The sequence below is a fragment of the Fistularia commersonii genome, chromosome 15, assembly GCF_037954325.1.
Source record: "Fistularia commersonii isolate RoL2024-O1a breed Wild chromosome 15, RoL_Fcom_v1.0, whole genome shotgun sequence".
Classification (NCBI taxonomy): Eukaryota; Metazoa; Chordata; class Actinopteri; order Syngnathiformes; family Fistulariidae; genus Fistularia; species Fistularia commersonii.
The window spans coordinates 14,139,738-14,154,102 of NC_141298.1; the positions used below are offsets into that span (position 1 = coordinate 14,139,738).

The following is a 14,365-nucleotide window of genomic DNA, read 5'->3' on the forward strand; positions in this document are numbered from 1 at the left end:
CAGGCATAGAGATTTCCATGTGTTATTTCTAATGGCTAGAGAACCTAAAAGTGCTTGCATTGCCAGCTGGTAAAGGTGGGCTGGGGCAGTATTCTCATCGCAATTTTATAAAACCAAAACACTCAACAGCTGCTCAGTGCAGGTAGGAGATAGCCTCGAACACTTCCCAGCAGAGGGGCTTTCTGGTAGACAGCCCAATTCTGACAAAAAACAATGTCTTGCTGACAGAAGCCAGCTCAGGCAGTCCATGAGAAACGATTCTATCGCCAGTGGTCTCGAACGAAATTTCTATCCATCTACAATTAAATGCATTTTGTGCATTGCACGACGCTAAATGCATTTTCTACATATAATTCGATTTCATGGACACCCAGGGAGGTCTTTCATGAACAGAGTCGACTTGTTGGCAGCACAGCGGTTCTACACTGTTTGATAGCTGCGAAACAAACCATAAATTAACATCTAAAGAAGAATGTAATTTAGAGTTTATGAGTAAATACGGTGTTATGAGTTTAACTGCCCCGTCTGCGCATCACGCCAAGTCACATAAAGATGTGTAACAACTAGTAACATTGTCACCCTTAGGCAAATTATTACTACTTGTTACCGATTCAATTCAATAAGATTCAGTGGTTTTCATTGTGTTGCCAGTGAAAGCTCCTTAGTTTTCATGAGCGTGCCATCCTGGCAAATGCGACCTTAGTTTTTTTCCAACACAATAAAATATTTAATTTCTACATTGCCGCAAATTGCCAGGACGCCTTGGCTTCAGAGAGACGAGGAGGATTTTTATCGATGGTAGACAACTTTGGAAAATAAGGACACAAGTTTATGCAGCTCAATCCTCCTCTCATTGCATTTCTAACTCTTAAATCAAGATGTGTTTATCACCCAAGCAGTGGGCAGGCAACCGCCTGCAGGCATTTTAACCCTCTCTGGTAAAATTACACAGAAAACCGTATATTCTGTTTTCGGTTTCCGTATCTCAGCCATCCCCTCGCTTACCTGCAGCCCATTTTCCTTTCACTTGATCTTTCCCCGTCTTTCACGTCAGAGACGTAACATATTAATTTCTTGGAACAAAACAGCTCCGTGTCACCCTCACAATGCAAATCAGCAACCTGCTCCCTCGAGTTCCTAAACTGTTCAGCTTTGTTTCTGATTGCTTTATAAACGACATAGTAAAATGTATTAATAGCACTGTAAAGTCTGGTAGAGTCCCTGCCTCTCCTGGGTGTGATGCAGTCACATCTGTGGTGAAGAGACACGACATAGATCAAACTATAAATTATACAGACAAATGATGACAAAATGAGAAAAATCCTTGAAGTATACATAAAAAAAACATAAACAGTTTACCCCTGAATCCTCTGATGCATAATTGATCAAAATAATATTAAAATTGATAGGAAAGCTTAATATTATAGTGCGGGAGCATTTTTTTTTCCTTCCCTTTTTGATTACTTTGAAATATGTCCAACTCTCTACATAATGAAGAACATTGTAGATGTTGGATATTGTGGCGTGCACTAATGAGATTTAAAAAAAAAATGACTCCATTCCATTACGATTCGGTCATGATAGTAACTGCAACGCATTATTTGTCGTATACCCTAAAATATATCCTCTACAGAAACGGTCGACCAATAAAAATAAAAAACTCTTCATTCTGCTCCGCTACTGGGTTTGCGTTGCTCATTGGACAGGAGGTTGTATTGTGTTTAAACTTGGAGAGATAACTCTGCCGGTACTGCCGGTCTTCAGCGAGGCTTTGTTTTTGGGCCTCAGCTCTTTTATCGCCTGCCTGCTGTTGATGTGAAGCCACAAGATCAATGTTACAGACGGGCTATCTTGAATCTTTTGCTAAGGAAAATCTTAATTTTGGCATCTGCTCTTCGGAGGAACACCACTTATCACATCGACGCACATTAGGGTCCAAGATGGAACTGTCAATCTGCGCGGTAGATTCGTAGCATGCTGAAATTAGATTTTCAGCTTCCTGCGACCGAACCACAACAAATCCACTCGCACTAAAGGACTTCAGAGAAGAGATGCACCCCATCAATCCACTAAGAACATTTGTTGCCAAAGTTTTAAATGCAGTGCCCTCCAACCCAGAAAAGCGAGGCGAAGCATTTCATAATAAGTCAGAAATTATTCATTGTGTCTCCAGTGGCAAATCCTGATTAAGGGAACATGAGGTTGCATTCTAAGCTGTCACTCAAACCCTTACAGGCTTATACTAGCAAGTCTATAGACACCAAAGCATGTTGGCAGTTAATTTACAACATCAAGTGCGACAGCACTATTATTCAGCAGCTTACAAAGAATCTAAGAGCTGAAAGCTGAAGTGCTTGAGACATGGTAGGTGGCAAACACTTAAGCTGGAAGTAGTTTAACACAAACATGGTGATCTCAAACTGTAGTGCTTTCTTCGAGCATTAACGGCCTCCAGGGCGAGACTCAAGATGAATGCTTGCTTTGTGAGGCCACGGAGATGCACCAATTAAAAGTAACAAACAATGTCAACATGACCCACTTTCCCATCTCCTCTTGCGCCCATCGTGTCATCCATGGTCCTGAGTCGGCAAGATCCCCATCCACATTCCCCTCCCTCTATTAGTCGCGACGCTTGGCATGTTTGTACACCGCTTTCATGTACAGTGCGTAACACAATCTGTAAGCATTGGAAGCTCGATTTTTCCAGTTCCAGCTGACTCTTGGGTCATCACTCTCTGGACTGACAACGTGATTGTGCCATATGTCTCGCTTAAACATTTAATTCTCCTTTAAAAAAAAATAATTTAAAAATGGTCATCCGAGTATCTTTTTCTACAAAACCAGTTATTTTTACTGCATTTAAAATGATTAGAATTCAGTTTGATAAAATATGCACCCTGTGTGTGTTTCAGCATATCTGCACCAGAGCGGTTTGACGTTAGTCGTGGCAGAAGGAATTACGAAGCTAGTGGCTGTGTTCATCATGAAAGCATTTCATGTGGTAGCTTGCATAACTTTGTTGTCAAAATCTCTCAGGAATCCAGGTCAAACAACAAGTCAAATGCTTGCATCTCAAATATCAGGCGGGCGTTTCATAAATATGCAAGCTTGATTTCACAAAAACTCTGATACGCCGGTCATTAACGGCTACAATGAGAATAAACAGAGGACAATCAAATCGGACGGCAAACGCCGACAATTGCACTGTTCAGCCCGAACTCCATGCGTTTAACTGCGGTTTAATGCTTTTTGCTGGATTATCACTCAACACTCTTATCCTTATTGGATAAATACCTGGTCAAATGATCTTTTACAATAGGCCTGGCAACTGCATCCCATAAATGCATCCAGGGTTGATAATCAGGTGTAATTGGATGCTTTAGAGATCAATGCTAATCCTGGGACTCGCAATTCACCGTGAACCCATAGATTCAGAATCACCATTACGTTTGCAGCGTCCGCGTTAATTTTAGCCCTAAGGTAGTGAATACCGGCTGAGCAGCTGTAGTCAAAGACTTATTAAAGCTCCAGACAGGCCAACAATATAGAGTGGCTTTCCTCCAGACCTTCTTCAACTCAGTGGTAATAGAGGTTTTTATCCTCTCTAGTTTCTTTTAGGGGGCCACTCTCGGCTGTATCCGGCTAATTGACATCTAAAGCTGCGGTAATGACCGCTGCTACCCCAGTTAAGAATTCTTTTTATAGCCATTGATTTTTTTTTTTTTTTTTTTTGGTTTGTTTTGAGTGAGTCCTAACGGGAGCCCGGGAGGTTTTTCACCATTCAGATTAACAACGGCCCTTTACAAGAGATGCAGTTAGTGCGCGATACGGCCGGACGCCGACTCCTACAAATTTCTCAGCGACACGTTTGAGACTTGACAGCTCATATCGGTCCCGGGTATCACGGTTTGAGGTTGGCTTTCAACTCAGAACACGAGCCAAAATTCATCACATTGATAAGTGTGTCTGTCCCCGAAGGGGCCCCGCCAAACAGATTCACATTCTGTCCCGCCCACTCGCTCGACTAGTAGGTTAAGATATTCAGCGACTACAAAGTGAGTGGCGCATCGCAAATACATTTATTCCGTCTTTTATTTCAAATTTATCTAATAGAGCTTCTCGGCGGCCCTCTCCGTGCTCAATGGCTGAGGCCCCTGGGTGAGAATAACCTCTTATCTACATAAATAATAGTCTTTCCGCTTTCGGCATGCTCATTCGAAATGTAAAGCATTCATTCGGAGTCCTACTACGAATACAAACTTAAACGCAGCAGCTCTACAAACATTGAAAAATGATCTCTTTGAAACACCATATTCAAAGGACACACCAATTAAAAATATAACAATCTTGAAGATAAAACTCCCAAGCAAGCAGCGAATGTTTTTCCAAACGAATTAAGGAAGCAGATTTCCCAGGGGCAATTTAGGCAAGTTTCACAGTAGGTCCTATCTGTGTTCCAGTTGAAATAGCTCCACTGAGAGTTTCGCAGGATTATTCAGCAGAAGAACATCAGCAAGGCACAAACATGTTGCACATTGGTAAAGCTGAAAAACAAACACACAAAAAATTAATACTTTGTACTGATTGGGTAGAAGATAGAGCTCTGCTATAACAGCACCATCTGCCTTTTCCCGACTTTTGTAAACTGTAATTGGATGCCAAACTGCCTCGTGGAAACCCCCCACCTTTAGCTTCACTATCACTCTATTACCATCTAATGACATTCCTCGCTAAATGACCGAATAATTCCTCAGTTACCAGGTTATTTTTTTCGTGTCTTTCAGAATTTGATGCCGCGACAGAGGGAAAATAAATCTCGCCCTATCCTCGGGGAACATTTCTTCAGTGAACAGAATATAAATCTTGCAATTCTATTGGGGAAAAACAAAGCATTACAGGTACACATTGGAAGAAACCTCCTTAGAATAAATCACTGGTTAACTCCTGTTTTGCCCGTCGACAGCAGATCCGATAAATTTGGTGCCTCTTTCCATCTACATTTCTCCATCTGAGTTTTTTATTATTATTATTATTATTTTTTTATCTTGAGACAGTAAAAGGAGGATTTCTTTTTCATTGCAAGATAAATAAAGACACCGTTCTGCTGAACAAAGCGAGCATTTTACTTCTGGTTACTATGCAATCATGCATCACTGGCTGTCTCAACTGATTATTACGATAACATAACTAGAAAATGGAAATAAACTGGCCTTCACCACAAGTGCAGACGAACGCTCACGGCGAGTCATAAGGCTTCCTGCGAACATGTGTCATGTTACCCGTGATATGACTTACTTTCGCTTCTAAGCGAAGCTGCTCATTGCAGTTATCATTAGTTACTCAGGTCACTCCTTGTGAATACCGGGGCTTTTTCAGAGGGGGGATGCTGAAAACTCCAAAGGGGAAAGCCCACTGAAAACGTTGGCCCCATGATGTGAGGCCACAGCATTAGACACACTTCTCACCTTGTCAAACCAGGCTGGGAAAGCCAAAGCCCCACTTGAGAACAATTGGAGGTTTTCAAGATGCCGTGACCCTGTTTTCATTCGTCTCCCCCTGTCTTTTGTACAGTGCCAGATATTGAATAATACTTAAGAAGAACTTTTAATCTTGCCATACACTTTGAGTTGGATTTATCATGACGATACACTTTCGATTACAGTGAAACTGGCAAATGTTAATTTACCTCATTTTTTACAGCCATGATCTTGAAGAGTCTTTCCCTTATATTACCAGACAGTTTTAATAGTGGTGTTGAAAAGACTGTGATTACAGACGGCAATAGAACTGAGAAATATATTTCTCTTCTTAACTCATAACGCACCTCTTTTATTTTACAGCATTTAGACGCAGCGTATAACCCGTTCATCTGTGCTGCTAAGAGCATTCTAGCTTTATTTACAGGAGAATGATGATAACAATTGCCGTTTAGATTCTGATGACAGCTATTCTGAAGCTATTTGGCCCGACAAAAAGACAAGAAACCAAAGGCTGGACAGAAAGGCGGAACTGATTGCATCAGTGATCAGAAAGGTCTTGGCAATTTTCGCTCCCTATTCTGTAGTGTTATGTAGTTCTTGCTAATAATTTAATATTGATTTCAAAGAAATACTAGTTTTGGGAGAAAGGGTTTAATGGAACACAGTAATTCCAGCTTGGTCTTTTGCATCACGGCTCTGTATATTTTCAACACAGCCATAACAAGTAATGCGAGACATTAGTCTGCTTTGTTTGTAATTTCTATTTTAAACTGGAGCTGGCTGAAGAGACGGCGACTGTGTCTTTCTTGAAAAAGCACATTGCTGGCTTATTAAACGTAGCTTGTGCTGTTGTTGCCTTTTTAAATGGCCGGATTTGAGTTTCGCTTACACTTTATAGTCAGATTCAAATTCTTCTGCTCAATGTCAATCTCTGCACGTCCATCGCCCTGCACAGGGAAGTTCAAAGTGTTGGAACAGTGAGCTCGGGCTGAGCCAAACATACGAAATATTTTGTGAGTCAACAGCTTTTGTTCTCATTTCAGGAAACCCTTTCAAAATCAATGTTTGTCTTTCCCATCACACGAAGAAATGAATGCACCTGTACGGAAAAGCGGTGTGCTTTGAATGCAGCCCTGCAGCTGCCACGTGCACGCCACAGGCCGCTTGACTTCACAGACATTAGCATCGGGGTCCATATGACGAGAAAACAACAGAGGAAATTGAACGAGATTCACCCTTTCTGGTCCTGACGGCAAATGCAACTTGAAGGGAACTGGAAGGAGCTAAAAATGGGAGTGTAATGCCGAATCATTAATTTGTTGTTTACACTTCGGGTATAACATCAGAAGAATATGTTATCAACATTTCGACATTTTGCCAGGTCAGCGATAGTATCATTCCAGCTGATTCAGACCCAACGCCACCAGATATCAAATTTTCAGAATTAGACAGAGCCTGCCTTACATTTGGCTAAATTTTTACAGATTGCTTTAGTCACAAAGGAATCCTGTAAAGCTTTAACCCCTTTCACACGACAGTAGCCAGTTATGGGGTGTCTATGTGATGTCTGTGATCGAAGGGAGGGACCGGATGGGGGCGCACTGAATAGGAGATCAAGCTAAAGATATCTGACAGAAAGATTTAGGTGGGGCTTCAAACAGACTATGACCTTTCACAAATCAGCTACTGGGGTTGCTAGATGAAGGAACACACACACACACACATCTTCATTTATCCAGTCCCCTATCCTCTCTCACAACCCCCGCCGACTTATTTTCCCTCCAGAAAAAGATGAGTCATTCTACATGTCAAGGCAGATGGGAAGCATTTCAAAACCATCGTATCCCCAGGCTATAGCAACTTAAAAGCTGCATACCACGCCCATTATTTCGCCTGGCTGCTCTGTTTATTCGTTGAATTAGCCCTCTGTTTTGACTCTATTAAAGAGATGAGGTCCACCTACTGTATAGCAGCGGGGTGTGCGTCTCACCCACCAATTCGGTGCACCTCTCGGTAAAATATTAATGATACAATGCAAGATTAAGAGTAATATCAAATAGCCAATAACGATTGCATATAACATCATGCGGGATGATGCAACAGAAAAATGTTGATCCCATTTTTCCTGAGAAGGAGGTTCGAATGTCCTTCGTCTCAGGTATCTGGAGACAAATGACGCTAATATGAAATTAGTCAAGTGTTTTTTTTTTTCTTTTGAAAATGCAGAGGAGGAAGATTTTGATGCTACCCCTATTATGCTCAAGGCTGTAGATGTTTAGCTCACTTTTCTGCATTAGCTCATTTTACACAGCCAGTGTGTGTTGAGAATATTGTCTGAAAGCAGAGATGAAATGGGCCAAACCAAAAAGTTGCAGGTTTAGCCACAGCGGTGTTCAGCCTTGACTTGAGGTGAGTGTAAACAGGGACAGTTTACACTGTCACTCCCCCCCCCCCCCCCCAAAACACACACATGCACACTGTTGTGTTAAGAAATCACACATCTATTGTGGAAGGAAATAGCACATGTGAATTCTCAATCCAAGGTTTCATACACTGATGTTGTAAGATGTGTGCGAACAACAAAAACGTCAAAGTAGTGGGGTCATATCAATGGACGGAAGTATTACAGAAGCACTGGCTGCTGAGTCTACTCCTTTTTCCCCACATTCGTGCGTAAGTATTTTACCGCTTTCTGACGTGACACAATATTCCCAGCCATTTGCAGATAACATACACTTCCTTCACACGTCTGCTTTTATGTAAATGGTGCAAAACCAATCTCTTGATCCCAAGTGGGCATCACAGGGGGGTGTTTGGTTTCAGGGTGGGAACAGGTCATTTACAAACACTGAGTGGTGGAGTGCTTAAAACACATCTGCTGTCAGCTTTTAAATACAAAGATAAGGGACAAAAGAAGAACAATGAAAGATGAGACAGACATACTGATTTGAAATTAAGACAGATTCTGCAACTGCAACTGTCTTCAGAAGCATCGCGGGCAACACCGGAGATCCTCTTGTAGAGATAAAGTTTATAGAAACGCCACCATTTGGTTTCTGTCCAAAGTCCTCTTGCTGGCGGTACTACGTCTTATCAGGCGAAACAAGGGTGTGTTTGCAGAGGCAGCCACGAAACGGACAGTAGCTTGTTTATTTACGCACATATAGCTATGGGTATAGATACAAAGACAGAAAGGTAGAAAAAGATATGAAAAGGTAGATATAGATATGGATTATAGACAGTAGAGTGGATGGTTCATGTGCTATTGGTGTCGGCTCTTTCCTGCTATTCTGTTCTGCAGAACCAAGCTGTTAGAAGCTGAGCCATTGAATTCTGATGCACCGCTGAATCTTGATTCTTTGGCCAATTTCAAAGTACACATGCAGAATATTACGGCAGTCAACTCAAGCGTATCATCCACGCGCTGGCAAAGTTGGATCCCAGGAGACCGGGTTCTGTACCAGGGACCGGGCCCTCGGAGTGACTTAAATGGAAAATGTTTCAATTTAAATTATATGCAACAAAAAAAAAAAGAAGACCCACAATAGATGTGCTTTTTACTCGTTGCTTAATACCATCGGGCTATTCGCCGGGCTTCTTTTAAAAGAAGAGAAGAAAGTCCTTTGTTGAGTTTGGGTGTGTGACAGAAATGATTCAGGGACTCAAATCTGGCGTGGGTCAGAGAGAGCCGCAGTCGTGCATCACCTCCAGGTTAGCTTCTGTTCCACTAGCTTTCAGCTCCCCCTGTGCCACTGAGGGTTTGTTTCTGTCACTGATCTTTCTAAAAGGCAGAAACTTGATACTTGGAAGGGTTTTTCTGACCATATTCTCTGGTAAATGGATTTATTCAGTATACCACTGTACTGGACCGTAAAATCTCAGCTGTGTGGAGTTTTTAGACCACAGTGGGCTTACATTGTCTGGCCCAGTTTAATGGAACAAAGGCTGTTATCAAAGGGGATAGGACATCGGCTCTCCATTATGGAGCACTGAGTGCCAGCGTAGGTGTGCAAGCCAAAATCAGCCAGATGAAGGTGTTACTTCAGGCATACCAATGCTGATCGCACCCATTTGCTTCGGATTTGGCTCCACGGCCAGAATAAATGCATGCATCATTATTAAGATTTACAATGCAACGTGTCATATCTGTTTGTATTCACTATACGGTAACGGTCAGAAAATATCACGAGATCGCATTCCCTAGTTTTATTCTCCTTCTCTGCGCTGCATGCTGGCTAGACCAGGAATCCGCTTTTGGAGACAATTTTAAAAGTAACTGATCCATTTCCTCCTGGCCTGTTTAGTGGAAGAAATGGATCTATGTTTTTCTACTTTGGTCACATGTGGTTTTTGAAGAGCCAGAGCCGCTGCTGGAATTAAACGTTGAGAAAAGTTGCGTATCACACAACAGCGACGGCGTAAAATGACACTGTTGCGCGGCAGAGCCGCGGCATTACGTCTGGCCTGGTGTCAGTAAATATGAGTACAATAGAGAAATCACTTACCGAGAGAGAACGCAGTGTAAGAAAAAAACACCAGCGGGTTTCTACATCAAATGAGGAACGGAGTTAATACGGGTCCCATGTGATTGGGGTTTAAGCCTTCAAAGGAAGTTCCACTGGGCTGTTTCTGGAAACTAACGCTACCACTACTTCACTATGTGTGAGAGTATGGTTATCAAAGGTATAGACACTTTGACTTGCGACCCAAGGTTAAAACGATAAAAAGACAGGGCTGTAAATGAATAAATGATCATCCACCACAATGCTTACGGCAAACCTCTGCATCAAGCCGCATAGCAAACTGTTTAAAAGCAAGGCATATTCATGAAATGTGTCTTGATTTTCAGGAGAAACGCCTTCAGTAGCACACTTTAGAAACTATGCCTACTTATATGCAACCAACTAGTCACGCTGCCATCTTGGATCTATTCTGAAATCCATGAACCTCCGCGTCAACGAGACAACAGGCCCGCCTTCGTCCAATCAGGCGCAGCCGCGACGTGTTGCATCGAGCGGAGCGGAGACCACCGATTGTGCTTCGCTTCATTTGGCGCTTGTTTACGGAATAGCAATCACAACTGTGCGGTTCTATTGCTGCACTTATGATTTGTGTTTGGTCACGCCGCTTGCAGACAATTAATTAGAAAAAAAAGGTGGTCAATATCGCCTTCAAAAGAAGGCTGTGCTGTCTGATGCCACCCATACATCTAAAGACCCTGAGAAGATTTGGAAGACTCAGACTAGGCTGAGACTAGACTGGTACTACGTATTTACAAGACGAAGATACAATCTTTCAGCTATTTTTATCCAACAAGAAGCAGCAGCTGAAGGTATTTGCAGAACCTCTACTTTTTCTGTCCATCGCTTCTCCTTCTCCGACCGGTCGTGATACGTGGGTGAGTTGACATTGTCCAAGTCGGGCTGCTGTGCGCCATCCACTCCTCTTTCTCGACGGTCATTCGCCATTCCCGTTCATCCCTACCACCAACAAATAGCGTCTCTGCCGCCGACACCGGTCTAACGATAGTTTGTCTACCAGGTTTCCCGTTTCCAGTTTTGTTGGAGCTCATCTGTCGGTTGGTGATGCTTTTCCGCCACCATGAGGACTGAAAGACTTTTGATATCGTTTGATATCGTGGGAAGCCCAAGACTAGGAAAAGACCGATCGCCGACTGCTCTAAGAGTGCAAGAGCGCCACCTTACACTTCAAGACCGAGATGACGGGAGCGCGCTGAGACTCCGGCAAGACTCTAAGATTTCCTTCCGACTTTCAGTCTCAAGTCTGCGGCTGAGAAAAATTGCAAGACGTAAGCCCAGCACGAGTCATTATTGGAAGCAAAAACGCATTGACAGGCTGTTTAATGTACCGCACACCTGAAAATCTGTATTTCCCTTCCAGCGGTTTGGCCTTGGGTCCACATCAAACTGTCCCTGGTTCGCTTAAGGTGGACTGACATTTAAGGGGGAGTGATTCACATCCAACTGTTTCAGGGATCAACGCCTCCTCTTCCTCCCGCGAACCCAACGTGAAACACTTCTTTTTTAATGATGCATTCTCTGTCACCTGTGACTACTCGTATTAAACCGCGCTTGATGTTCACCTATACGTTTCCCTGCCAGCCCACACTCTTGTATCCCTCCACATCTGTGCCGGCAGCTCAGCGCTCTAAAGTCACCCTGAAAAGCCTCTCACGGCTTCAAACTTCGAGTCTGAAAACTCCTTTGAAAGTATTTCCCCTTTGATGTGAGGAATGCTACAGATCAAGCTGGAAATTGACTTCAGCTGCTATCTACAGTTCTGGCATCTGTCATTATGTGGAGGATAAATATGGATTTCATCATGAATGAGATGCGACAAAGGCAGAAAACGCGTCCCGACCTCCCGGGGAGTCGGTGATTCAGAGAAAAACCAGATTTTATCAAGTGATAGAGACGGAGCCCCCCGGCTGTGTCGAGTGTCGAGCACCAATCACCCCGAACCACCCACACGCGCACAAACACATACACAAAGACACACGCGCGCGCGTGTCCACACACACGCACAGCCACCAGTCAGACAGGCTGCCCGCCCTCCAGCCGCTCTGACAAAGAGCAGCTATGTGAACGCCAGCAATGGCCGGGGACACAGACACAACTCGGAGATAAGAGCTGGCAGTGGGGAGAGGGGAAAAAAAAGCATTTATTCTGACTTATCCTGCGTAAGTGACACAAGACGATGTCAAAGGTGCCTGAGCCGGAGATTATTCCAGCATTTGAGCTCTTGCTGAGTTGGACCCTTCGGTTTTTGTCACCAGGGATGGTGCCTCACTATCAGCATCTGACACTGCGTAGGACGGGACGGGAGAGGTTTCCAAAATAAGGGTTAGGGCGAGTCCTGGGGGGGTGGAGGGGGTTGTTGAAGGTCCCTGGGTTTCACCCTGTCAACATGATAAATATTCACATCATCCCTGCGAGTGTAACTCCAGGCTAATTTAGAGAAGATAATGACCCCCCCCCAACTCCCTACACACACACATAAACACACCCCACGAGAATGACTAAAGTCATTAAATGTGTGTGTGTGTGTCACAGTGTTATTTCTGGCGTCTTCTTCTTCTTCTTTGCTCATTTAAAGCCAAACACAAGACGTGCAGAGATAGAAAGAGAGCGGGAGAGGGAGGGGGTAGAAAGAGAGAGAGCAAACAGAGGTTTGGATTACAGCAGACTTATAACAACCATATCCCTGGTTACAAGCAAAACGATCAGATAGTGGCGACCACCTCCTCACCTCCAGGCTCAGATCCGGCTCTAACACCCGGGGAGGGAGAGAGGCGGTGTTTGTTTGGCCACTGTGTGGTTTTTATTAAAACAAAAAAAAAAAAAATCCCCCCCCTCCACACACACACACACACACACACACACACACACACACACACACACACACACACACACACACACACACACACACACACACACCCGGAAGGCTTGCGGATAGTAGCCCCCCCACACACACCTGTATTCAATTCACCCACCTGTTTATTCAGAGGATAGACTTTACCAAAACATCTGGGGGCGGGTTCGGGGGGGTGTTAATTCACCTTAAATCCGCACTTTATTTGAATTAATAATAAAAACGCTGTGCGTTCAAACGCACAACTTGCCGGCTTCCAGCAGCAAAAATATTTTTATTATTAATTATCCCCCCCGTCGTCGTCATCGTCTTTCGTTAAAAAGCGTAATAAAAAACAAACTAACACAAGTTGGCAGCGGCTAACCGTCCGGAGGTAAGGGGGGGTCTTACCTTGGAAGAGCGTCAGGGCGCACAGAGAAGCCAGCAGGGCTGACGGAAGCTCCATCTCTCCGCGGGCTCCCGGGCTCGAGTTTCGGCGAGGCGGGGAGTTGAGAGTCGGTTCTCCGGGTTGGACAAATAACGTCCCGCCGGTGTTTTCTCACGCGTATTCGTGAAGTGACGCGAAAAGTGCGGGAAAAGCGGACAACCGGCTCCGCGTCTATGAGAGAGAGGGAGAGAGAGAAGGGCAGGTGACAGGCAGAGGACGGCAGTCAGAGGGGGACAGGAGGGGGAGGAACGAGGGGAGGAGGAAGAGGAGGAGGAAACTTCTCCACTCTATGGGGTTTTTTACATTGACGCGTTAACGTGTCATCGGAAATTTGGAAATTCTCCGAGAAAGGAAACGTCTACCCACGGAACTTCAAAAAAAAAAAAAAAGATGACTTCACTCACAAGGGGGAAGTCGTGTTTCGGAACACTCACACATACATACGTACGTACGCATACATAAACACACATGCCGAAAGTGCAGCGTGGAAACGGTTCCAGATATTTTTTTTTTTTCTGTTTAATTGTTGAAGAAAAAGAAAATAAAGTAAAACAGATAAATAAACTGATTAATTAATTGGTAAAAAATAAAAAATAAATTGCAAGGGGAATATAACATATATTTAACTTGGTGGTTCACAAGAATCTCAGATATCAAACTGTATATTTTTGGGGATTTTGGGGGATTTTTTCACAAGTTTTAGGGATTTTTTTTGTATAATTCAAAATCGTTTATAAGGAACGTAAAATTGGGAGAACACTTTTGCATCTAGAGACATTGAACGCGGCGACGGTTTGACTTGAAGTACGAGAAGGATCAAGGTGGTGGAAAAAAAAACACGGTTATTTATAAGTAATAAATAAATATGGTAGTCAAGAGAAAAACAATATGTTTGGTAATTGTCAATAAAATACAATAATAGAATTCACACAGTTTATTGAACGCGAAAAATAACATTGTTAAAAGCAGCACACCCGGAATGACCAAGTTTTTTTTTTTTTTTTTTGCGATTAAGACGTTTTTAAGGTCAAATGGAAATCAAATTTGATGGCAAAGGTAAAATTGC

At 43.3% G+C, this 14,365-nt stretch overlaps 1 protein-coding gene across 2 annotated transcripts in view; it reads right to left on the reverse strand.

Moving 5' to 3' along the window:
- Window positions 1–13,467, reverse strand: part of alcama (activated leukocyte cell adhesion molecule a) — a 95,882-nt gene extending 82,415 nt beyond the window's left edge. For both annotated transcript variants that reach the window (XM_086160675.1, XM_086160674.1), the window contains exon 1: window positions 13,263–13,467. In XM_086160675.1, the coding sequence (XP_086016801.1) occupies window positions 13,263–13,317 (55 nt within the window). In that variant the 5' untranslated portion in view covers window positions 13,318–13,467. The remainder of the gene's footprint in view (window positions 1–13,262) is intronic.
- Between the last annotated feature and the right edge of the window lie 898 nt (window positions 13,468–14,365).